Genomic DNA, 27,553 nt, shown 5'->3' with positions numbered 1-27,553 from the left:
TCCATTACGTTACGTGTAGCATATATATCAAAGTAAAAAAAGGAGAGAGATAGATACAATCTGACTACATGACTAACTGATACACAAATTGACTAATATCTGACAAAAACATTTATAGCTTCTTCATCTCGTGGTGTATACCACTTATAATAAATACTATTTGTACATAAAAACAGCCTACAAATCTGACTATAATAAACTAAGTATAATAATACAAATCGGTAATGATAACAATAATAATAATAAACTAATACAAACCCCCTACAACTAATATATAATAATAAAACTCTTACTAAAATCTGACTAAATCAGACGTAATGATAACAATAATAATAATAAACTAATATATATATTGGGGATTTCTTTGGTAGGGCTTTTAAAAAGAGCCCTACCGTAGGACTCTTTTGTGTTTCTCAACCTTTGAACAGTTTTCGGCGCGATTTTTTTTTTATGACCATGTATATTGTAGTTATTTAGAGCATCCTGCAAATTTTCAGAAAATTCGGAATAATTTACAGTGCCGAAAACAGATTATTGCAGGCATGACTAATTTTTGTATGCGCGTGGAAAATAGCATGTTTGAACTTAGTTTTCGGCACTGTAAATTATTCAGAATTTTCTGAAAATTTGCAGGATGCTCTAAATAACTACAATATACATGGTCATAAAAAAAAATCGCGCCGAAAACTGTTTAAAGATTGAGAAACACAAAAAAGTCATATTATAGAGCTCTTTTTGAAAGCCCTACCATAGAATTATCCTATATATATTAAATAAAACTTAAAATAAACTAATATATATACTTAAAAACCGTAGGTGCGGGCATTCCGTACGCCCGCACCAAAGTTGCACTTTTTTTTTAGCACGTGGGTCAAATTTGAGGTAACCTTTAGCACATCATTAAAACAATTTTTATACATATATAAAATGCTAAAATATAACATTAAATAAGTGTTTTAGCACTCTATTAAACATGCTCCAAGTCATAATGTCACAACACAATGCTTCATTTAACCAAAACTCACCATATGTCATCAATTGCGCAACTAAAATTTGATTAATGGTAACATGTTAAAAGCTCTTGTCTATAATAGGTGAAAATTTATATACAACAGGGAGGGGCAGAGGCTATCTTGCTCTGCTTATCATTTTCATAATCATAAATATCCATCAATTACAAAAACCATCTGTCCTGTAAGACTGACCACCCAACCCTTTTTTTTCCAAAAGAAAAGCTTTTTTAATCTTCCTCCTCAGACCAAAAAAAAAAAAAAGAATTGAGGAAAAAGAATGTATAACTTAATGAACAACTATGTTCAAAAGGACATTGAACTCAAGGTAGCAGTAGCCATATATACCTTGGTAGAACACAATGACATTTTCTTCACTTTGCTGGTTTAGAATCACGATTCAAAATCTCCCAACTAATCTCCTGGGCACACTCCCCACAAACAGTACTGCAACCAACTTTGGTTCCCTGACTTCTAAGTGTCAGCAAATGAGCAAGTTTAGTGCATTTCCGCGGCACACTACGCTTTCTCATGTTTGATTGTGTGAGGTTGCTGCTCGTATCAGGTTCACGTTCATCCTGAGCATTATTTGGTGCGTCTGGCTTTTGATCTGCTGCTGTATTCTCATTGGGAGGAACTCGTTGTACTTCCTCCCATTCTAATGTTCTCTGGAATACTTCCCAAGCCATGTCTTGCTCTTCCTTTGACAGCCTCTCATCCTCATTCTCTTGTAAAAGGGTTTCATGTTCATGGTAATTGGCGATCCAGCTGAAAAAAAAAACGATATTTGTGAGAGATTGATAGAGGTAAATGTGAAACTTCCACCACAGAAATTCACTGTATGTTAGAAAACAAGATTGACAGAAGAATAGGAGTGGCAGCGACAGTGAAAAGCACCAGCTTCAGAGATCAACCAAAGTGCAATAAAGAGATCATGGAAAGTCCATATAAGATATAACCACATAATGGCACGCCCTAATTCTCTACCCACAGAATGAAAAAGGACATACAAAATGGAGGATCAATGTAAATATCACTAGAAAGTAAAATCAATATGAACATGTACCGTGGACTATGCTTGCCAAGTAGTCTTTCCATTAGCTTGTCAGAAGAGCAATTTCCATGAGAAGCAGGCACTTTCGGTTTGGGAAACTTGGCAGCCTGTGCACCCGTAGTATCTTTATTTACATGCCCATTCTCTTGATCAAGATTAGTCAAGTTGTCAAGATTGTCATCATCTCCAAAATCAAAAAGATGTAACATCTCCTCCTTGGAAATTGTCCTATGCACTTGTTGTCTATCTACCACCCTTGCAGCCAGACCCTCCTTTGTAACCTATTTGAAATTGAAAGTCCCTAAATTAAAATTTAACTGATATACAGGCATCACATAAAAGTGGAATTTGTGCTGCCCATACCTGACGCTTATAAATTTTTTCCTCCATAGTTCCATGTGCCATCAATCTGTAAGCAAACACTGGCTTTGTTTGGCCATACCTACAATGGTTGAAAAAATGGTTTGTTTATGGTCTTTCAAATGATATGGAAAAAAAAAAAAAAAAAACCTTGAATTTTGCAGTATTTTTTAATTTTTAATTCATTCATTGATTTTATAAGAAACACCTTTTTCTACAATATTTAGGGACAAGAAACTATAGCATTTGCTATGTAGCTACCCGGGAGGGATTTGAACCTAGACTTTGTGGAAGCAAACCACATTGCTTGACAATTTGTGCTACCCCTCTTGGGTGAGTCACGTTCTTTGTCTATTAAGGTTTCTTTCTGACTCTTCAATAATTATAAATTATAAAATGCCATGCCATAGATCAATTGGAATGGGGGGATTCTCTTAGTGAATTATGTTACATCATCTAAAACAGAATCTATTTGTCACGTAACTCCAAAGGTAAAAAATGATGCTATAATCTATATGCACTGCTCAGCCAAAGGGTTCTCTTCATAAGGGCTCCAATGCCCCTATTACACCTTCATCTTGAATGTCTAAACCCTAATCCAGAAATGAAGATCATCCCAAACCATAAACACATGTATTGTAAAATTTGTTACAATTACTTGCACTTAAAATTTCCAGCAAGTAATCAACCATCAAATTGTGCATACTCAGATTAAATGTAACCCACAGCCAAGTCTTGTGGTACAATCCTTAAATGACGCAATACCATGCCGTACATATAATGTATCCACTGTCATTTTTAATAGAATTGAAGATACAAACTTACCTCCAAGCTCGATATATGGCCTGAAGGTCATATGTTGGATTCCAAGAACCATCGACTATGATTACACGGTTAGCGGCATGAAGATTAATCCCTAAAGATCCTGCTCTGGTTGAAATCAGAGTGCATTTCACCCGCTTATTTGAGGGATCATTAAAACTCTCAACCAGCTTCTGCCTGTCTGAGCTCTCTGTTCTTCCATCTAGCCTGCAGAGCAAGGGAAATAATAGGTGCAGCACACAATTCAGTTTCCACATAAATGAACCATCACGTTTCAGTCTTAATAATATAAGAGAAGTCAAAAAAAGATTGGTACTATATAATAAATGATGTTGAAAGAACTGATAAAAAAGCTAGGGGGGAAAATATATATATTTATATAAAGAAAAATAAGTAAAAAAAATTAAACAAAAGGTCCAAAAGTAACCAGCTTCTTCAGCATTTGCTATAAATTTAAACTCACAAAAATTATATACAACTAAGAAAGTCAAATAAAAGCAGGCTAGGTACTTTCCCTCTTGAAAAGATAAGCGGCTTCTAATAATAATATTTATCAAGAGATTCTTTTATATATATTTCACTGTGAAATTCACAAAAAGATACTGTCATCCCTTTGATCAAATGAAAGTCAATCAGACACTCACATAAGAAACACGCACACCAATCAAATAACAGTATTTCTAACAAATACCCACCTATACCAGTCTTTTCCCTTCTTCCAAAATTTCCCTTTCTTCCCTTGTCGAGGTAGTTTTGACAGATAACGTTCTATCAAGTCAAGTGTTGGTATGCTCTGGCTAAAAACCAATGCCTTGTCACCCACATCAGAACACATGGATATAATGTCAAGTAAAATTACCATTTTTCCACTGTAATTAAGCTCTTTATAACTGGTTTCATGAAGAAAATCTTTCCACCAATCCTGAAAAAAAAGGCCACATATTATACCTAAAGCAAGAACAAAATATCAAAAGTAGGAATGATGTTACAACTATTGAAGAAGACGCCATGATGAGAAATAATTCAACAAGACAACTCATACAAACTCACCTTTACGAAAAAGCCATCGTCATTTTTTCCAGGTGGAACTACATTTGAATTCTTCTGCTTTTCTGTGAAGCATAAAATATACATGAAATTAAAAAAAAAAAAAAAGGAATCCCTGGAAATCGTGCATACAAAAGCTGGAAATTCCTTTGTGAAAGGATACTGTTTGACTTGTAGAAGAAAGGAGCCTATAGATAGAAAAATACATACCTTCAAAAACCATATTATAGTCGATGTTTTCATCACTAGAGCTCTCATCTGCAAGAAAATTATCAACTGCATCTTCACGTTTAACTGAATCTTTGTCATCCTTTTTCAATTGCAAGATTCCAGGGTGGTTCCATATCTACTACAGAAAACATAGCATTTCATAAGAAGCATTACACACACAAAAAGAAAACTAATAGTAATAATATAAAAATATATATTACTTCTCTGCCAAGTCAACTCTACAAGGGATCAAGCCATTACAGCATGTCACTACTACAAATGAGAAAGCAGCAGCACCTTAATGTCTTTGTAATTTCATCCCAAAAATGTTCACATTATTAAAAGAACAAGGCATTTATATTAATTAAATGTCTTGTTTCCCATCATTTGTTACTCATGTGTCCTTTTCAGAAGAAAATAATGAAAATTTAGATATGTACATGTATACACATTTCATGTGTAATTTCCTGTCAATTTATATGTACGAGTTCTTTAAAATATCTCTCGAAAAAAAAAAGTTCACTAAAATAATAAGTAATAATATAAAATGCTAGATAGCAACCTGTGCTAAGGCCTGGTACCCTGCAAAAAAACTCCTCTTCCTAATCTTTTCAGTAGAGACCTTGTCACTGGCAAATCCATGCACATCCAGGAATCTCTTGTATAATTGCCTCTGCAAGGGAGAAAGCTTGACAGCTATCACAAAAACAGTTTTAGGTGGTAAGTCCTTTGCAGCCACATTCATATCCATTCTTTGCACAAAGCCTTTTAACTGTTGATAGAGGATATGAGACCTCTGATTCATGATTTTCACGTCATCCAGAGTTGAATTAGTATGTTGACCATTTTCTATAGGATTTTGGAAGCTGCATACACAGGGGTTGAATTATAGACACGTGATAACAAACAAACTAACAAAACACCCAAAAACTGTTCAAGTAAAGAATTATTACCGGTTCCGAAACTCGTGACTGCTTCCAAGAAAACCCTCTCTTACAAAATCAACCATCTGTTATAGATAAAAATATTCACGACATCAATACACTTTATAGATATTGAATATATATATATATATATATAAATAAAACAAACCCGAATGTTTGCCCATTAAATAAACTCACACAATAATATTCCATGAGATTGTTCTGTAGAGGTGATCCGGTTAATGCTATCCTCCGTTGACATTTTACTTGTTTCAAAGCTTGGGTTACATCAGCTTTAGTATTTTTTATCACATGGGCCTCATCACAAACGAGTATGTCAGGTCCATCCTGAAAGTTGAAACATATATTTATACTAGATGATGCAAGCATGAGAAACATGTTTTTCCAAGAGAAAGAGAGAGAGGCTAAAGACATACAAAAATATGTACAAACAGTACAAAGTTACGGCTGACGGATAAAATAGAAAGAAGAGATGTTAAACTACAAAAGACAACATCAAGCCATGATGGAACACAGCATGGGGAAGAGGAAACTTTAATAAATACATAAATATTCAACTTAAGTATCATCTTTCCTAGATCTCAGCAGAGATTGGGGACGTGTTGTGTCTTAAAAAGTTTTTAGCATGTGTTTAATGTTTTGCTGTTTTATTTTGTACATACGTGTATTTGGCTATTCTGAGATCACTCTTGATCTTTTTTTTGTTTTCTTTATCATACTAATACAAAGTTTCTTTTTCAAAAAAAAAAAAAAAAAGAAGAAGAATTTAGAAGACAAAACATGAAAAGAAATCGATCCAATAGAGTAAATTATTGCAAAATACAAAGACGTAAAGAAATAAAAACCTGCAAGGCATAACAAATTTCCCTAGCCATGTTCCGGTCCTTCACATTCTTTCCAAATGATAAGTTCCGAAAAGCAGAGTAGCCAATCAAGAAGACACCACCTTTGGCTCTCCACTTAGCAAGCAATTCTCCTCTTCTCTCCCTGGCAAAAAGAAATCAAGTCCTAGATCAGATCAGATCAGAATTTCAGAAATTAAACAATAAGAGTAGAGCTAACCAAATTTAAAAATAAGAACAGAAAATTTAAACTATAGTTTACACCCATAAGTTAAACCACAAAACATAATGCCACTAAGGAATCTCAAGTTCTATTACTATAAAATGCCGAAGGGCCACCTTGCTAAAATTTCTTTGTTCCAACTCATAACAAACTTGCTCGAACTATTGTACTAAAATCATAGCTAAAACACACGCAACTGATAAGTTCTGAGCTAGAAGTTTTATTGTTTTCCCTCACCTCTTCCTTCAATCAGTCTCATCAGCAACTAATGTTGTGACAACACAATATTAAGTATAAATTCAAATATATAGCTGCAAGTGCTCCAATATGAGGATAGAAACAAGCAATTGCATTGCAAGAAAGCAACGGTAGTTATATAAAGTAAGGGAGACAAAAGAATGAATACTTGACACAAACCTTGATACATCTTCTAGCATGAAGACACGCAATGGCTTCACTTCAGAAGGCCTCCACTTCAAGAACTCTTGCCGCCAATTATGCAAGACATTAACAGGCACAACAATAAGTGCAGTTCTTAATCCCAAATCAACACTTCTCATTGCTGTGTACAAAAAAGCTATAACCTGCACGAACAAAAGATACAGACATGACAGATTCTTAAGAATTAGAAACACCGAATCTATCATAAAATGCTCATGAGAAATAAGGGCGCACTAACTAATCATAAATAATGTTAAAGATAAGTGTTGTCTGTATAACTTCTGCCACTGCATAATAGCACCAGCATTCTTGTTCCAAGGTATGGAAAACAAATGAACTAAATACATGTGCAAAGAGCTGGAGTAAAAGGAACACCATCTAAATTCTACAGTAAGTCAATAAATAAATAAAATATACACAAATCAATAAGATAACATCCACATACAGTACAAAAGAAAATAGAGCAACGGACAAGTTTCTTGCAGAATTAGAACACTACCTGAAGAGTTTTACCAAGGCCCATCGTATGAGCAAGAATGCAACCAAGGCCTTTATCACCTGACTTCACTTTTGTGACTGACTGTATGATATTTTCCCACAAAAATCTGATCCCGGTGATCTGAAATAGTTAGATAAGCCTATATCATCAGATTGCAAGATCAAAAGTGCATAATTTATAAAAAAAAAAAAAAAAGAGCACATAAAGAAAACCTGATGAACTTTCAATTTCCCAGAAATGCTTGGGGGAACTCTGACTGCTTCTTCACCTTTCTCCCTCACAACATTCACAATATAACCTGTTGATGCATCACCGAGCACTCCAGTGCTAGCATCTTCCGACAAATTCCCATTATATCCTACTGAGCTCATAACATTAGATTTGGCAGAAAACTGTACATGGAAAGACTTCAAACGCTCTTGGCGTTCCTACAAAAGTGGGAAACAAGCATTAACTTTTGATATTGACATTCACAGTTGACAGGATACATCTTTTCAGATGTCATTAACTAGTAACATATGTTTGGACAATATATCTTTTGGAGTTTTAAGTGTGTATGGAGTAAAAGTAATGCAAAAATACCTTTTCAATTGCAATTTTTCTTTTGGTCTCTTCTCCCAATTCAGCATCATCAAGGATCCTCCGAATTTTCTTTTTCCGCTTCCTCTTAGTACTGGCAGGAAAAAGCTCAAGTATTAGAATGAAATAAAAAGCCCTATTTACTATTTATTCCTGCTAGAAATATGATGTATCGAAAATAAATAAAACTGCAAGGATTATGAGCAATTTATACCTGACAGAAACATTTAAATGATCTGCATCAGAATTATCGGATTCACTTTCAGAGCTAGAAACAATAGTTTTTCCACTGCCCAATGCTCTGTCTAATTCCAATGTCAACTTCTGAAGAAGACCTGGACGACAACAGCAACATTGCCAACTGGACATCTGGACCTCAGACAGGCATTCAGCACTAATATTTCTTTTTATACAAGTCATGCAGAATAAATTCTTGCATGATTTACAATTGACCAAGTCAATGTTTCTTCCACACCATCCACAATAACATTCAGTGCAATCAAAAACCTGCCACAACTACTTATGTTAGTGAAAGTTCCAACATGATACAAAGTTTACAAACTAGGAACACTAGCAAATGGGCCAATGCATCAGATAGTAAAAGCCCAATAATGAAGTATGGTTGCAACTTGCAAATTAATACAAGAAAACAATGCAGGGCTTCCACAACTTGCAGCCTTGAAATCAAGCATCTCATGTTTTTTCTTTGTTATTACCATATTAAAATGGCCTCAGGCTGCAGACAGATATAATAAATAAATGTCAAAATTTTAAACCCTAGCAATCAATGGTGAAACTCCACGAAAGATTGATAGAAGATCTATGGAAAATATACTTTGGTTTATATAAAGCTTTTCGAAGATGGCTCATTCTAGATACCAAAAATATATTAAATTTTCATCATAAACTAACAAAGGTATTGTTGACAGATTACGGAAACCTATGAAATAACAATATTCAGATAATACAGAGCAGATACATCCTGGCAGGCATGCTGCCACTGTTCACCTAGACAATACACCACAACAAGTACACACAAAGAATACAGACTTTATAAGAGACAGAACTTTTATCATAGATAAATAAAAGATGGAATAAAATTGGGTTCCCTCCTTTTATACAAAACTAGATAAATCGACAAAACACAAAAGTTCTTGTACGTATACTAAGTACCAGCTGCTCAATACTCATGAAGAGAGTACAAATCATCAGCTGCCAAGTTTATTTAGTATCGTCCTTCAGTTATTTTTTTTTGTTTTTATTTAAAGTTTCTTGTCTTTGCAGACCTAATCCTTTACTCGTATACTTCAGTTTTGATTATTAACAAAATTATAGTTTCTTAAATAACACATATAAAAGAAAACGAGTAAGGAGTAGATATATTAACTGACCGAGCCATCAAGTGTTGCACCATGAAAATGCTATACACAACAAACTATCAATTTTTCTGATAAGCATAAAGTTATGTCCTTACCTTTGATTTCATCTTTTCTTCCATTATGGATCTGCAATCAGCACAAATAATCACCTTCAGAAGTGGATGTGGATGCACCTCAACAGCAATCTCATTACAAGCTGTGCAGTGGAACTTTTCATTCAGATTCTGGGAAGAAGCATCAGCAGCAGATTCACCAGCAGTATCCTTTAAATCAGATTGATCCTCTACCTCAGCTGCACTGAAAACTGAACCCTTCACCTGAATTTCATCATCACTGTCTAATACAACAGTTCGACTTCTCTTATTCTCAATATCCAGTTCCTCAGTCTCAATAAGACGCTTGGACCCTCTACATTCAGTAGAATCAGGTAAAACAGACTCAGAAGGTACTGCAGAAGTGCCATTACTTGTTGAGCATCCCTTGTCACCATCTGAAGTTTCAAAACCTTCTGGAAAATCAGTCTTCAAACTCTGACATGCAATTCCACTCTCATTGTTATGCAGAGTTTCTCCATCTTCTGAAGTTTTCTGATTTAAGACAAGCAGAAAGGTCAGTATTCATGTCATTGTCCACCAATCAATTAGATAAATCAAAAAAAAATCTGACTAAACCTAAAATTCAAACAGTATATCATGGCCACGTTTGGCAGGTAGGATAAGGAATGAGATAAAGTATCCCCTGCTCCATGAGTAGTAATCCATTTTGAAACATGTAGGAGAAATAATCAGTGATTGTGAGGTTCTGGAAACTCTAAACAACCAAATAAATGCAGCACCATTTTTTTTTTTTTTTTGATACTGCACTAGATGACTCTTTCCCAAAAAAAAAGATGAAATTGAGAAATTCATATTGCAAGAAGACTAAACCTGTTTAGATCTCTTCCGATATCTCCTCCGTTTCAAATGATTTTGAAGCTTCCGATCAATATCTGCATCATCCTCTTCTTTAACCTGTCCCCCAACATTTAAAATAGCTGTATCAGCTTAACTATAACTCATTCCTAGATTAAAAGTGAATGGTGATTGATACTGATTTGTTCTCTAAAAAAAGGTTCTTCCAAGGCAGAATTACCAGTTTCTCTACTAAACAACAATATAAATAGAGACACATGCAATTGAATCTTGGAAGAAAAGAAAATATATCACTAACATGTTATACAGTAGAAAGACTCAGAGACAACTAGAACAAGAGATTACATTAAAAAAACCCACTCAATCAATCTCACTATACAGCATGACAAATTGTTAAACATTATAGAATATAAACACCACTTTTATAATCAATCCCCTCGAACAACATCAACAATAAACTAATCCACTCAAAATGCATGTACCCAAATGTAGGGCAGTCCATTCTATCGAACCTACACTCCATTGAAAGTCAAAAATTCCAACTAGTGAGAAAAAGGGGGAAAAAAGGAAGATGAGGGCGGACCTTCCTATAATTTTTCTTTTGCTCTTCAGAAAGAGAAAGATCTTTTTCATTTGCAACAGCAGCAGCAACAAATGGGTCAATTGAACTGCCATCAATGTCATCAATTTCCTCCACCTGGAAAACTCATAAAAAACAATAACTAAGTTAGCATAAACATATATCAGTCAAGTTAATAATACAAAAAGCGATAGGCGAGATCAAACTTGAAAGAAAATTAGAACCAAACAAACTGTATTTGTAATGTTTTATCAAAAGTTCAATTTGCAGATTACAATATACAAACCATAAAGTTAGATCTTTCTTTCTATTAGATTAGTAGCCAACTTGTGAAAAGCCTCCGGAAGAATAAATATTATAACTTTATAAGCATAGGTGAATAATAATAAACATGTAACCTCGTCGACACCAGGAAATTTAAGACCCATTTCTGCAGCCTGCTGCGGCGTACTGGCCAAGTAAACAGAAGCCCAATGCTTACTGCCAAATGAACCACAAGTTCCTGAATTTTCGGAGGCACCATCTGAAAATAATTTGTTCAGAGAACACCAATCGACTTCTGAATTTTCTGCTACAGTCTCCTTACTTCCATCTGCAGCTAGTTTCTTTTGCAAAAACCCACTAGCACCCTCCTCCAATAGTTTGCCATGTCGTCTGAACCAGCATAGATATTATGTTTACGTATATCAATTTTGTACCTTGTTGATCCACAATCCTGAAGGATAGAAAGATACCTTCTTACAGGTCTGTGGGTTTGCAAGAACTCCTCAGCGTGAGCTTTTGACTCAGTGAAATCACCAGTCGCCTGAGATCCTGTCCAATGTATCCGTCTTCTCCAAGCCTCGGTGCTGCAATTGTTAGGAGCCTGACTTTCAATCCACTTATAAATGCTTGGTAGTTCAATGCCAGCCCCATCAAGTTGTTCCTATTAGAAGAATGAAGCAAAAGTGAAATATTTAAAAGAAAATATTTATATATATGCAATTGGTGCAGGGGAAAGTTTCTTTAACAAGAGAAAACTATTCAACTTACTATTTTCTTGTTTGAGTAATTTGATAAATGCCCGAGTTTTTCATTGTTTGGCAATGAAGTCCTTGAGTTTCAAAAACAGTAGCAATTAAGTATTTATTGTTTATTTTTTCACAAAATTCCAAGTTTTTTAATTATTATTTTTATACAATATGAGGTGTAAAAATATTTTGAGGTGTACAATATTTAGAAAAATGTCAAAATTATCCATTAAAAAAAACCTACTTTCTTAAGAAACTAACTAAAATGACTTAATTGCTACTGTTTTTGACACTCAAGCACTTGATTGCAAAAAAAAACAAAAACTCTCAAAGACTGAATTGCCAAAGAGCTAAAAACTTATCCAAAAACCCAAAAAAAAAAAAAAATAAGTCTATCAATAATTCTAAAATGAGATACTTATAATAGTTGCCAAAACTATACAGATAACTAAAAGAATTGTAAGTTAATTTTAGGCATTAGGCAACCAATGAATGTAAGAAACTAGAACAGGTGGCAGCAAGCGGGTAATTAATAAAATTCAACTAATATTATGCATGGTGATCTGACTTAGGCTTGCACCATCCTACATCATAAACTCTAAGAACAACGGTCCAGCTTGTATACCAACAGCAAATAAAGTACAATATTAAATTGCATCAATCACTTTATGAATAAGAAAACACGAGACATTATGATGAAAATTCAAAAGTTTCTAGCACACAATATTTGGTAAAAAAAATTCCATTTAAATATGCAAAAGAAGATATTAATACAGATTACAGAGATGTCAGGTTAACCATATATGTTATCAAAAAAGAAATACAAAAACTAACCAACGTAAAAATTAAATTTAAAAAAAAAAAAAAAAAGATGATCCACACCAATACAAATATATAGTACATTACCATGCATCATATAAAGAAATATTGTTTCCTTTCTTTTGGATTTTACATAGCTGACGGTTGAAACGAAATTCACATAAAAATATGCAAAGCATGTAACATAAATCATAAACCAAAATTTACTCAAAATTGAAGGAGCCATACCAACAAATGTGAACTCTCTGTCTCAAGCTCGTCTAGCACAGCTTCCCACTCTTCTATAAAAGTAGCCATTTCATTTGCAACAGCCGTTTCCAACTATATACAAGTAAAAATATATAAGTGGTGCATAATGGCCATATAGAATGAGCAGGCAAGAATTCAAAGACAGAAACTAACATCATCACCATGAAGAGCTTGTGCTAATTCATCCCTAACTTCACTCTCTACTTTGGCAAGAGACTCCTTCTCGAGTGTTTCTTGAGCCTCTGCAGCCTATTTTAAGCATTAAAATAATGGGCTTAGAACATTCATAAATATCACTATATAGATTAATAAAAAACGGTATATATGTAAGCATGCCCAGAACTAAACCCACTAAAGATATAGCATACCTTACTCTCAACCTCCAAAAACTCAGCAAGAAGATCCTCTATTTCTTCCTCGGCTAATGGTTCCTGTAATGACATTGAAAGAAAAAATAATACACTACATATATATTAAGAATCGAACTATATAAAAGAATGAAATACTTTAACCAAAAACAAGTTTCTCCCCTCTAAACTGAAAACCAAAACAACTGTTTTGATTTTCTCTCAATTCAAATCTATTTTGTGAAAGCCATTCTAATTATACTTTAATCAAATTTTTAAGTGCAGAAACAGACGGTAAAATAGTCCAATTAAGTTTTCACTTCTCTATTCTAGGAAAAAAAATGCTTTAATTATAATACCAAACATGCCCCCATTGCAAATGAAACAAATTAGTGATAAACTACACTTGCCTCAGGATGAAATTCATCATCATTTCTTCCAGACGTAGAGGGTCCATCGTCATCTTCAGAGTCATCAATAAAAGAATCACTAGATGAACTTTCAACATCTTCTACATCCTCGTGATTTTCTTCCATCTTTCTATTCTACTAGCATTAAACTGAAGCCACAACTTCGTTACCTAACATGCCAAGAACAACAAAAATCACTAAACGCCTATCATTTCAATATTCACTATAGACGAAAAAAAGATATAGACTATTTATTAACTACATTGGTAAGTAACCATTTACAGAAATCATCAAATGCATATACGTACAAAAAAAACATCGAAACTCACCCCAAATTGAAAAATCAGTTACTAGCCAAGGTCAAAGCAATAAAATTCTTGAACTTTTTCAAAACAAAACAAAAAACTCCAACCAATCAACCGTTGACCTAAATGCATGAATTTTGAAGATGAGAGAGTTTTCCGATTCTGTAAAACACCAATAAACAAGAAATTCAAGAATTATATATTTTCAACATTTCAGCTCCTAAAATAATCCACATTACCAGTTTAAATCAATCCGAGATGACCTAAACGAAGACCATCACCAAACTAAATTGACAAACAAATAAATAAACTCGTTGCGTAACGGAACATCAAGGTTACAAAAGAAAATTCTAGGGTTTAGAAAGGAAGTAGAAGGAGAGAATATTACCTTACAGGTGTGAGGGAAATAGCTAATGCATGAGATGAGCGGAGTGAAGCAAAGCAAAAGCCCTCATCACCGGTTTTTTGGTTTCCCTCTTCTCAGTTCTCCCTCCAATTTTTTTTTTTCTTTTTTTTGTGGATCAAGAGAAACTGTGGCTGGTATTTGAATGGGCTCGGGCTTCGACTGTTTTTTCCCCAATTATAAATCTACAATTACTGTCGTTAGTTGTGATCATACGCGCATAGTTACTCACTTTTATTAGGGCATAAAGGTAAATTAATATTAGAATAATTAGCATTTTTTAAAACTTTTTACACCACCATTATAACTTCTTATTCCTAAATATAAGTGTTTATTTTTAGCTATAGGATTTTTTATCACCGAACTATTCCTGCTATCAAATTGTGCCCTTACAATATTTGTGTTAGTGAAATATGAAACTTTCGTTTAAATTTGGTAACAGAACAGTGATGTGACTACAATGGAGTACTGACATGGATTATTATATATATAATTTAAAAAATATATAGAATTTTATCCCTCAAACTATTACCGTTATTATATTATACCCCTTGAATTATAAAATTTAAACAATATTTTGAATATTAAAAAGAAAATATAAAAAGCATTAAACTAAAAATTTATTTAATTAAATTAAATCATACAAAATAAAAAACTTAAGGTGATATAGGCGATACTAAAGCTGATTGTCGCCAGAGACCCACATGAGCTCAGTCTGTCGACGATGTCACTACCCAACCAACTTTGGAGTTTGTTCTGACACATGCCCAATACCCAAACTAATTTTTTGTCACCACCAATTTTTTTTTATTTTAAATGGTTTTTTTCCTTTTTTTAATATTCAAACGATTGTTTAATTTTAAATTTTTAAAATTCGGGGGCACAATTTGGTAATGGTAATAGTTCGGGGGCAATAATCATATTTATTATTTATATTATAAACGAGTCATTGACGTGGTAATACCACATCGGCCATCAAACTGCCACATCACCATTCCGTTAGCGAAATTGGACGGAAGACCCACATTTCAGTAACGTGAATAATTTATGGTGAATTTTTAATAAGTTGAAAAATTCGGGGGCACGATTTGGATTGGTAATAATTCAGAAGGAAAAAATCATAATAAGTCTTATTTTTATTAGCTGTTTGTACTTTGTGTTTTAAAAAATTTATTTTTGGATCTTATATTTTGTAAAATAGTTTAAATAGGCCCCTAAACTCAATTTCGATAAAAAAAAATTGAATATAACAACACAATTTTTAAGCTGAATGACTTTATTTTTGTTATGAATTGTTAGTTTGGTGAATTATTTGTTATTTTAATTGAGAAAACTTTAACCAAATTCGGGTTTAGGGTTCTATTTAAACCATTTTTAAAAATATATGGTCCAAAAAGTAATTTATCAAAGTACAGTATCAAAACAGATAATGAGACAAAACACAGAATCCAAAAATATATAAATTGTTAAAATTTACCTCAACTATATCATTCACACAAACATAATCACCTATTAATTTTTGTTTCATTTTATTAATGTTACATAAAATAATTAGTATTTTTGTTCTTCAAACTCTAGTCATTGCTAAATTGTACTATTTATATTGAAATAATTAATTTTAAAAATTTTAAAAATCTATTTGTCTATTAATTCTTAAAAAATAATATATTTTAAAATATTCAATTAAAAAATTCAATCAATCTTAAACAAACACATATTTAAGCTTATCCATATTCATAAATCCAAATTTACAAACTCAGATTCATTAATTCATATAAATCTAATAGTTGGTCAATATATTTCATTAATTCATTAATTAATATAACCTTGTTCACTTAAAAAATAGATATACAAATTATTCATTTAAAATTAACAATATAATCCATTAATTCATCAATTTACAAACTATTAATCCAGTTGTCAACATGGACTTGAATCAAATCTGAAACTGGAGAGAGAAAATGGTTTCTATATTTGATTTTAATATTCAAGTTAGATTTTAAGTTTAAAAAGTTCTATTTAATTTTATTTTAAAGTTTAATTTTAATATTTAGATTTTCTTTTAAAATTAGTACATCTTAAATATATAATATTTTATATGTATTTTTAATTTTTAAAATTTGAATTATTTAAAATTGAATTTTTAATGATTTAATAATTTTTTTTGCTAAGAATGATTTAATCATTAATTATAAAATTTTTGTATTTTTTTATTTTCTAAATCTTTCATGATTTTTTTATTCTTTAAGGTTTGAAATATTTATTTAAGAATTAATCAAAAATATATTTTTTTTATTTTTACTTTTTTTTAAATAGATATGATTTGGTAATAGTCAAAATTCTGAAGACAAAAATTATAATGTTTTATGCCATATCACCATTTAAACGACAGAATAGAATGAAAGCTAATAAAAAAATCTATGTTTTGGTAAATGTAATAGTTCAAAGAAAAACTTAAAAAATTTGTATATTTTAAGAGGTACGATTTGATAGTGTCAAAGTTCGAGGGTAAAAATGTTAACTATTCATAATAAAAAGAGTAAGTGGCGGCTCAAACACCCAATGTTACCAAAATCTTATTCTTTTATACACAATTTTTTTCAGTTGATATACTCAATATTTATAAAATTTTGAATCTTTGTAGTCAATCTTCTTTTTGATGATAAATATACTCAATATTTTTTAAATGTTACACTTTCATACCTAATGTAAGCTCATTTTCGCAGTTTAAGCTTTGTTTTGCAATTTCAGTTTTGGTCTTTTATAAAAAAAAAAAATAGGTATAGAAGTGTAACATTTCAAAAACATTAAGTATATCTACTAAAAAAAACGTTTTGGTATAAAAGTATAACATTTTAAAAATATTGAGTATATTTACTACATAAAAAATTGGTATAAAAATAAACATTTTGGAAAATATTGTGTATTTTAGATTCTATTTAATAATAAATAAATGGATAACTAAACACATAAGAATAAACATTTTTCCTTATAATTTTTTTTTACTTCTTAATCTTTATAATTAACTAATTATTTCTAAATATATATTTGCTAAAATTAGGAATGTCAATAAAACTCATAAATAATTTTGAGTTCAATAAAATTAAAAATGGAAAAAAGAAATTATGATGTATTAAAAGAAGTCCACAAATTAAAACATTCTAATAATAATTTAAATTAGTCATAAGCATCATCAGTCTAATTGTACCATATAATTCTTACAAAAAGAAAGTCTCAAATTTAAATCATTCTTCACCAATATATATATCAAAGTCCCAATAATAGATATAATCATCATTATTTTTTTTATAATATATATAAAAGTGTGAGTGAAAGCAACAAAATTTAGCCTAATATTAACATAAAGCAACAAAATTTGGTCAAGTTATTTTGTTTTATTGGTGAAGTTATTTTGGTTTTTTATGCCTAATATTAACATAAATACAACTTATATTCAAATATACATAATTGATTAACTATATTTAAAATACATATTAAATGATGAATATGTATGATTGAACATATAATATGTATTTTTTAATTTTTTAATTTTTAATTTATTTAATTATTGTCATTGTTATTAATATGTTAACAATTGTAATTAACTAAGATCAACTATAAAATAAAAAAGAACTAATAATTTAGAATAAAAATAACATTACATAATGTAGAGAATAAAACAAAATTAACACTGATTGAAAAGCACAAGTTGAAATAAAAACATACTATATAAATTATAGTTTTTTTAATTCTAATTAACTAACTAAATATACTATTTGAATAATTAAAAACTAATATTTTAAAATAAAAATACCATTACAAATTACATAATCCATGATATAAAAAATAAAAAATTAGCACTAAATTTAAAATATATATTAAATGATGAATATGTATAATTGACCATATAATATATATTTTTTAATTTATATTTATTTAATTATTGTCATTATTATTAATATGGTACCAATTATAATTAACTATGATCAACTATAAAATAAAAAAGAACTGATAATTTAGAATAAAAATAACATTACATAATGTAGAATACAAAAAAATTATTTAACACCGATTGAAAAGCACAAGTTGAAATGAAATAAAAACATAGTATAAAAATCTTAGTTTTTTTAATTCTAGTTACTTAATTAAATATACTATTTGAATAATTAAAAACTAATATTTTAAAATAAAAATACCATTACAAATTACATAATCCATAATATAAAAAATAAAAATCAGCACTAATTATGTAACATCTCAAAACTCCTAATGAGGTTCAATACATTGGTTAGTATGTTGGGAGGGCATAATTTGAATTATTTATGGATTATATGAATTTAATTGAATATATTTGTGATTATGTGAATTATATGAGTTATTTTATAATATGATTGCTTATGCATGTATACGTGTATTAGATGTGCTTAAAGATCTACTTTTGTTAAAAGGGGTATTTTCATAAATTTTATTCGTTGAGAGTATAATTGTAATTTTTTATGTTATATCTATGAGATCATATTATTATGTGGATATATTTGAGATATTCGACACAAGTCAATCATTTTGAGCAAATTAGCGGAAAAGTCACAACGAGGATAAATAACCAACTCAGGGTGACCCTATGGGTATTTTGGTAATTTGAAAAATTGTCGAGATTTAGTGGTAAATGAAATTAATTGGAATAATAAGTGGGATTAATGATTTAATTTAGAATTAGTGGTGAAATTTGAGGTTTGGTGGGAATTTAGGAAAAATGACAAAAATGCCCTTAGATTTGATTTTGAGGTTAAGTTGGGCTAGAGGCAAAATGACCTTTTGACCATTAAAGTAGATAAAATTGAAGCAAGTGTTGAAGCCTATCTCTTATACATGTTCAGCTCTCCATTTCTCTATTCTAGTTTCTTCTTAAGTATACAAAGGTTCCAAGAAGCCAAGACTAGGAGTGAAGCTTTGAATCTTTGGTGGCCCTGATGAGAATTGGAGCTTGTTGTTAAGGTTAGCAGCCATCAAAGCCAACCTCTCAGCTTGGATTTTCGAAATTTTAGAGGAGGTAAGAACCATTTCTCTGTTCTTCATTCTCTTGGTTTTGTTCTTGAGGGAATGTTTGAGTTGTTGGTTGAAATTTGAATTTCTGGGGTTCTAAGGTGTTTGTGTAAGTTTGTTAGTGATAGAAACTGCTTAAACTACTGATTTAAAGCTAGTAGTAGGTATGAATTTTGGATTGGTTGTTGAATTTTTTAATTGGGGAAAAGCTTGAGTTTAAAAAAAAAAACTCAAAGTGATGATTCTTTGCATTTTTGTGTTTCTGAATGTTTTGATGTTGTTTATGGGTTCTTTGGTACTTGGGTAACCTATATTGGGGTCAAAGTTATTTTGAAATCTGGTTAGAAAACTTTATTTGGTGATTTTTGGAGGCTTAGGTTGGTTTTGGGCGATTTTGGGTGTCTTTGTGCTTCTGGGCGCCCCTACGCTGTCACCATTTTTAGAATATGGTTTGTTTTTAGGTTTTGGGAAAAGCTTGGGGGCTCGGGGGACGGTTCCATCACCTGGATTGGTGGAATGGGAAGTCCTAAGAGCTAGGGAATAGTCCTAGAGTCGGTATATGGGATTAGTTCTTAATAAGGGTAATGTTTATGCTGCGACTAGGATTACCGCAAGGCTCAGGAAAATGATCGTGCTCAGGATTATATCACTACTTGCACAAGACTCGAGGTAAGAAAATCGATGCTTGCACCGTGCTTAGGGAATTGGTCACGCGGTTATGAACATGTATTGTATATGATTGAACTATTATGTGTTTATTCGTAAATGTGTTTAATGCATCTATCGTAGTGCCCTTGTTTGTGAATGACCATCATGGGCCGGATTCAGCAATAATCACGCGTAGTGTAGGCTATGATGGATGGGCCATTATAGGGGTACGGTATGCACTCTCTCGGCAAGTGTTGTGTAAATGAGTTAATTTATAGCTATGAAGCATGTTAATCATGATTTACATGTTATTGAATATCCGTTTATGTTAAATTAGGTTTTCTTGTTGGGTCTCGGCTCACGGGTGCTTTGTGGTGCAGGTAAAGGCAAACTAGACCAGCCATGAGTTGGAGATCTCTGGGGGCAGTGTGTACTTACTCAATCTGCTCGATCGCAACGACCATGATCATTTTGAGGGACTAGGGTTGAGTTCATTTTTTGCCGCTTAGGCCAGCCATTGTTGTAACTCCAAACATGTTATATTTTGTTTATAAACTCTTTTAGGGATCCCCTGTACGTGTTTAAACTCTTTAATGAAAAGTTTAACTCTTTCGGCCAAAATTTTAATACATAAATCGTTACTTAACTTTAATTATACATTTAAAGTCCAAATGACTCGCTTAACGAGTTAAGCACAAATTTTAATATACAGTGTAACGGTCATGAATTAGTAGGTCGTTACAAATTAGCAAACATAAATTTAAACAAAAATTATTAAATATATTTCAATAACATAATAATGAACTAATATTGAAATCACTTGTGAAATAATTAAATTGTTAAATTTAAACACAATAATATGTAATTAATTTTAGCATAATGCTAAGCATATATATATAGATATATATTTTATAAATAAAAAATACATATTATTCAAATAACATATATTTAAAACCACATATAAAAAATTGTAGCCATATCTTATAAATTTGTATGGTTTAAAATACATATTACATCAATATAGGGCATTAAAAGTATTGTTAAAAAAATAATACTAGATACACATTATTATGTGTAAAGTTTTTGCATAAATTTTGTCTCATTTCTAACATTATTACACTATTTCTATTATGCCTAATTGATTTTGTTGACCCTCGTTTTGGTCAACTGACACGGAGTCAAATGCTTGATGTGACAGAAAGTATTGAAATAGATCTAATAGAAAGAAAGTAAACGACACAACAAATTATAGTGGTTCGGCCCCACGAATTGGTAATGACCTACGTCCACTTAGGCTATTATTAATCTTGATTCTCAAAGGAGTGATCAAAGAACTAGGGTTCTTTGAGTTTTACAAGCCTTAGAGGGATAAGTAATACAATTGAAAGGTGATAGTTCAAATTCTCTTCTAAAGCATAAAACAAAGTCAGCCAAAAAGTCCCTCCCTTGAGCTATTTCTTCTCTATTTATAGGCTCAAGGAGTATTCATGAATTTGTTACAGATATTCTTTCCTAATTAATCGGATAATCAGGAATCATGGGAGATAATCTCATAAATGATTACAATTGCACAAGATCATCTCAAAATATACGGAGTATACGACCAAGCTGGTCGTATATAAAATCCAAATGTTATGTCAGGGAAATCTTCCTGGTCGATGGTCGAACAGACCCTCTGCCAGGTGTCAGCCACATGTTAAAAATGTCTGCCACATCATCCACACCTACTTTTTGGATAACATTTGCCCCCCAAGTTTATTTATTACGACCAACAATAAATAAACTTTTAGCAAAACGACTATTCGATTATCCCACAAAATCTGTCAGAGTAGTTCGTGCCTCCTTGGAAAAAGTGACTTACTCCCGTCTAATCATGCCTTTTCGGTTCCCAAGCAATCCTTTGACGGCCATCACTCTTCCCCACGTCTTGAAAAAAGGGAACTTATGATTACCTCTTTTTCCATATCTCAGACGATCTATATAGCTTCTAGAATTTCCTTTTCACCTTTTACAAGCTATTTTTCTGCCAAGAACTCTTCCAAGAACCCCCAAGTCAGAACCCAGAATCTCTTTGAAGACCATCCTTTGTCGTTCCAGGAATTGGCTGTTCGTACACCTACACTCGAAATTTCTCCAGGACTCCACAATCTTCGTATAGGTAAGCTTCAGAACTTTTGCACCTTTTATTTTGCTGTGCATGCCGATTTAAGTTAGCTTTCTAGGTTCTGATATTGCTCTGTGTTCTTGGGTAGAGATGCATGAAAATAGGGCATTTGTCGAGTGATGCTATATATGGTAGTGTATATTTGCCTTTTAGGAGTCATGAATCAGTTTGATAGTTGAGATCATAAATTTAGGACGTAAAATCGAAGTAAAAATTCAATTTTTAGGCTAGTTGAAAAACTGAGTTTTTCCCGCCCTTACTGAATTTGAAAAAGCTTTTTCAGAAAAACTTTTTGATCTGTTTTTCAAACTGTTCGTATGAAAAATTTAGTTTTCGTTAGAATGCTGCTGTATAAAAGTTAGACTTTTATACACGAGCAGCGTTATTCTAACCAACTTTTTAGGCCCTCCATCCTCACCTCCCCCTTTTTCTATTCACAGCTTTTAATGCGAGATTTATGGGGAGGTGAGAGGCCAATAGACGACGATCTACTTGTGCAGCTGCTCGAGGGCGAAGAACAGCAAGCCCAGTGCATCCACGAGATTCCTTTCTCTAGAATTTCTCCTTCCAGACCTCAACCAACTCCAGTTAGAATGGGTCGTGTCAAGTCCACTGCCCAAAAGAAGAAAAAACCTTAAAACCCTTCAAATCCTCCAGCCCTGCCTGACTCGCAGGCTGGGGTTCCCTCGACCAGTGGTCGAGAAAATATTATTCCTAACCTTCATATCCAAGTTAGGGCTCGTCCTCGGCATTCAGTTCTTCCCGATGACGAGTGGTATCTTTCTCCACTCAGCCAAGTAACCCCCAGGATGCTAGCCAACTACTTCAGAAAGTATGGCCTTACTGGGGTAACCCACAAAATCCTTACTGCGGATCAGAAGGAAAATTTTCCTGGAGTCGTTTACAGCGCCTGGTCGAGGTATCACATAGAGGCTGGGGCTACCCTTCCTCTCCATCCATTCTTCCAGGGGGTGGCGAACTACTTTGGTGTCGCACCTTTCCAAATTACACCCAATGGATATAGAATGCTTGTTGCACTCTATATCCTTTATAACCATAAACAATAGCCAGAGCCTACCCCTACGAGGTCAACTACCTTTTTTACCTTAAGTCCAACCCCCAACAATCTGGTATGGGGTTCGTTCATTTTTGTCACCAGGAGACCAACCGAACCTTCCTGAGTGACACCACCCACATTTCCAACATGGGGAAATACAGTCAGGAGTATTTCCTCACGCCTGACATGGTCGCGAATAACCTGGCCTTCACTCGAGGAGGTAAATGTCTTTTTCCACTGGTCGCTGTTTTTACTTAGCAATTTTCCTTGCATTTTTCTTAAACATCTTGTGTTTTTCAGGCCCATGGTTATGACCAGACCCAACACCAGATATGGTGTTGAGGTCTGCCATGCTGGCCAGTATGATGGATGTTGAGAAGAGCGTCAAGTCTCTGGTCACCGAGGCCAACTTGAGGCTAGCTGGCCTCTTGGCCCCTCACCAGGATGTGAGGGAACCCGCAGCAGGAAGTGTCACTGGCGAGGAAAATCCCGAGCAGCAACCACCAGCATCTCCTCCTCGATGGAGACCGACTGGGGTTACAATTAGGGAACCTGTTGGCACTCCCCCAGCAGAAATGTCTTCTGCCTCCCAAGGAAAGGGAAAACAAAAGGCAGCCGAGCCTGTCATAGACTTAGACGAGTCCTCTGACGAAAACGGTATTGTTATTTCACTCTTAGATAACTTGCCAATTCCCTGTCATTTATTCGACGGGGACGACAATTTTACATATTGTAATATCCAACATTTTCATTATACATTTTTATTATAAATCAGAGTTTTAATACATAAAATGTACAAGTTTACAGATTTAAGAAATAGTAATGGAAAAATAGTGTTTAAAATATCATTTTATGTTTTTAATGAGATTAAAGAGAGAGAAACTTGAGTAGTCAAGTATTGGACCCAAATGTCATATAATTTTAATTGGGGATTTTTATAAAATTAAGAAAGTTTTGCTAAAGGGCTTATTTGAAAAGAATTTTAGTATTTTGGGTCCAAGTGTAATTTAAATAAATAAATAAATAAATTAAAAAAAAAGGGCTTCAGCCTTTTAACCGAGTCTTTCTCTCTCTCTCCTCAGAAAATCTCTCTCTCTCTCTCTCTCTCGCGTGCGTGTGTCTGCCCGACCACCAAACGTCCACCAGCGGTCACCAATTATAGCCACGCGCCGGACCGTTGGATTCAGAGGCCTCCGAACTATCGACCACGCGGGAATCTAGAGCTCACTCGCCGATTAAACACCTCAACTGGTCGATTTAAGTTCGGCCACCCCACGACTTCAAAGTTGCGATTCGGCCACCTCGGGCATCCGTCTGCCGATCCGTCACCACCATCGTGTTCCTCGTGTTGTGGGCTTCAAAACCCAATAACTGGCTCCTACATCTACCATAGTTGGGTGGTGGGCCCACCACGAGCCACCGCGATCCACCGTAGACCGACGGTCGAAACTTAGTGTTCGAGGTTCCGAAGTACGTTTTGAGTTTCAGAAAATCACCGTTTGACTTGTTGTGGAACCCGATCATTGTGGTATAATTTCTTTGACCTATATTGTGATTTAATTGTGATTGATTAGAGTAATTGTTATTATGTGTATTTATAGTATATAATTATATATTATTGATATATGGAATATTTTCTGTAATTTACTGGCTGTCTGGGATTATATGTATTTTTATACAGGTTTTGATTTTTGGATTGTCCACTTTATAGTCGTTGTGCTGTCCAATTTTCTAGAAAATATTAGATATTAAATAAAGTATAAAAATACATATTTAATTGATTTTATATTAATATGGAAATTTTTATGATTAAGTAATTTTAATTACTATTGTTATTATTTTGTTAAGTAAATCAAGAATATAGTTTCATATATATATATATGAAAAGTGTGATTTATAGTAAGCCTATTATTTAACAATTATTCTTATATATTAATATTTTGTTAATATTTGAATATTTAAAATAATATCAAATATTAGTTTCTTACAGTTATTGATATTTGTAAGACCAGTAAATTTTGGAAAAAAAGTATATTTATTATATCACTGAATTGATGTTATGACCAATTAGTAATAATATAAATATTTATAATTATATTATTATCATAATATCGATTATTACAATTTTATGTTAAATATATAATTTCTTTTATAAAATGACTATTTGAATATATACATTCATGTACGTATTGCTATTGAAGTATTTTGTTATTAATATTGAAATAAGTTTATTTATAGACGATAATTATTATTGTTGTTGTGATTATTATTATTATTATTATTATTATTATTATTATTATCATAAGAGTACATTATCTTATGAGCAAGGTTTAAAGCATGGTTTTATATGAAGAGTTATTTGTATTACGTTGATAATAATTATTATTATCATTCATATAGTTTATGGTATTGTTAATATACACTATCAATAGTGTATATTTACGATTTTGATAGAATTTAATAAATGATGTGCCTTGAATAAGATTTGTATGGATTTGATTGATTGACTCTTGCTGAGCAATTTTAAAATAAGCTAAGGACCTAAGGTAAGTAAATCTCACATTTTGTACTTAAGAGTAAGATGCATGACTACATTGATTGTGTACATCTGATGAGTTAAGTATGGTATGATGATGATGCATATGATAAGTATGTGAAGAATGGTTATATGAACACCATAAGGGTGTTGTGTGATATGTAATTGATGAATTCCGTGATATGTGAAAGATGTCTTACTTGGTTAAGAATGATATGAATTATGTGCAAGTATGTGTTCTTATGTTGATGGATATGTGGATTACTTTATGTTCATGATTTGTTATATGTTATGATATATGAAGCGTTTAAGTTTTTAGGCTGGAAACCTTAGACCTGAGCCATAGCTCTACGTTAAGGTATAACAACGCCACCAACCCAAAGCTTCATGTATTATGACTAAAGATGTTTTGAGTTATATGAGATGTGATACAATGCCTTGATTGAATACCATCAACATGAATCATGAACATGAACATTGGCATTTCAGCATCAGCATGTATGCATGGCATGTACAGTTATGTGATACATTATTATGTGATATAAGACCATGCATATGAATATGAGAAAAGTTATGAAATGCCTTGAAAAGTCTTATGTAAAATTTAACATTTTAATGACACAAGACTTAAGCAAAGTGATAATAATATGTTTAAAAAGGGTGCCACTGTTTTGATGAAGCAATTAAGTAAGTTCAGCAAAGAAGACGGAGGTCTATAAGACTAATAGTGGCTGCCCACTAGTATGGGCTAGGTCAGAGTTGACCATTCAGACATGCTTGCCATGTTCCCGTCTTTCTCCTCCATATGTGTAATAAGTATGGCAGCTATGGCGACGATGAAATGAGTGTTATGATGAGCCTAGCTGAGATGATGGCTAGCCGGAGGAGAACCCATGGGATTCTATATGATATGTGTAACAAGCCCTGCAGGCATTGGCTGAATCAAACAGTGTGCACAAGTGATATTGGGCCCATAAAAATGTGAAACTAAAAGAAAGAGCATAAAAGTAAAGTTGGAAAGTGCATGAGCAATAAATGAAATGCATAAGTATATAAGTCAGCATATTAGTATATGTGCACTACAAACTCACGACATTCATGTGTATGTGTATGCATGAGATTTGCTTACTGAGCGTTAGCTCATTATGTTATTTTCCAACATTTTTCCAGGTGTGGCTTTAGCTGTTGAGCAACTTGTGGAGCACGGACTCAGTAGCAATGCAATAATGGTTTAGAGTTTTCATATTGCTGCCTTAAATTTAAAGTATTCATACGTGTAATAATTTCTTCTAATAAGTTTATATAAAAGTTTTAAATTTTTCTGTATTTCTTCGTATCATTTTATTTAATTCTTTTGGTCAAGTGCCTTACATACTCGTAAACCCTAGAATTACGAGTATGTGGCATACGTACCCTACCTTAGGGACGTTATACATATGCTCCAAACCTAGGGCCAGACTTCTTCATGCCAGAGAGTGAGTGTATGACTAGTAGAGTCAATAGTATAGCGACCAGTAGTAATAGCTCGGGTATTTGACTTTGTAATTTTCTTTATTTCTTTTCTGATGCAACATAACTTGTCATCTATTTTTGGCTTACTGTCTGCATGTTTACCTCTTTTGCAGAAATGGCTTCTGCAAACGTTTTCGATCTATACAGCA

The 27,553-nt window shown here is 32.7% G+C and overlaps 1 protein-coding gene across 5 annotated transcripts; it reads right to left on the bottom strand.

Moving 5' to 3' along the window:
• Positions 1-1,029: 1,029 nt before the first annotated feature.
• LOC133790658 (protein CHROMATIN REMODELING 20) lies at positions 1,030-14,615 on the bottom strand. 5 transcript variants are annotated; one of them, XM_062228366.1, is made up of 27 exons: positions 14,430-14,615; positions 14,066-14,203; positions 13,737-13,906; positions 13,348-13,410; positions 13,133-13,228; positions 12,959-13,051; positions 11,636-11,826; positions 11,300-11,555; positions 10,905-11,018; positions 10,337-10,420; positions 9,506-9,997; positions 8,246-8,538; positions 8,035-8,125; positions 7,665-7,880; positions 7,453-7,572; positions 6,930-7,096; positions 6,293-6,434; positions 5,625-5,774; positions 5,457-5,512; positions 5,066-5,369; positions 4,504-4,639; positions 4,297-4,358; positions 3,942-4,168; positions 3,250-3,453; positions 2,428-2,506; positions 2,077-2,345; positions 1,030-1,778 (listed from the first exon to the last, which is right to left on the bottom strand). In XM_062228366.1, exons 3-27 carry the CDS (start codon positions 13,860-13,862, stop codon positions 1,385-1,387), a joined length of 4,425 nt encoding a protein of 1,474 aa, XP_062084350.1. In that variant the 5' UTR covers positions 13,863-13,906; positions 14,066-14,203; positions 14,430-14,615; the 3' UTR covers positions 1,030-1,384. The 5 variants fall into 5 exon arrangements, with proteins under 5 accessions (XP_062084350.1, XP_062084349.1, XP_062084347.1 ...); XM_062228365.1 differs by having other exon boundaries at positions 14,435-14,615; XM_062228363.1 differs by lacking the exon at positions 14,066-14,203.
• Between the last annotated feature and the right edge of the window lie 12,938 nt (positions 14,616-27,553).

The sequence above is a fragment of the Humulus lupulus genome, chromosome 7 (genome assembly GCF_963169125.1).
Source record: "Humulus lupulus chromosome 7, drHumLupu1.1, whole genome shotgun sequence".
In the NCBI taxonomy this organism is placed as follows: domain Eukaryota; kingdom Viridiplantae; phylum Streptophyta; class Magnoliopsida; order Rosales; family Cannabaceae; genus Humulus; species Humulus lupulus.
This window is presented reverse-complemented; position numbering and strand designations above follow the sequence as displayed.

What these genes read in the sequence shown, in the direction of transcription:
- LOC133790658 (XM_062228366.1), bottom strand. Translation starts at nt 13,862, where the DNA reads ATGGAAGAAAATCACGAGGATGTAGAAGATGTTGAAAGTTCATCTAGT. An exon ending in ATCGGAAGAGATCTAAACAG is followed by an intron (nt 9,998 to 10,336) that starts GTTTAGTCTTCT and finishes GTCTTAAATCAG; the next exon opens with AAAACTTCAGAAGATGGAGA. An exon ending in CATTTAAATGTTTCTGTCAG is followed by an intron (nt 8,126 to 8,245) that starts GTATAAATTGCT and finishes TTTTCCTGCCAG; the next exon opens with TACTAAGAGGAAGCGGAAAA.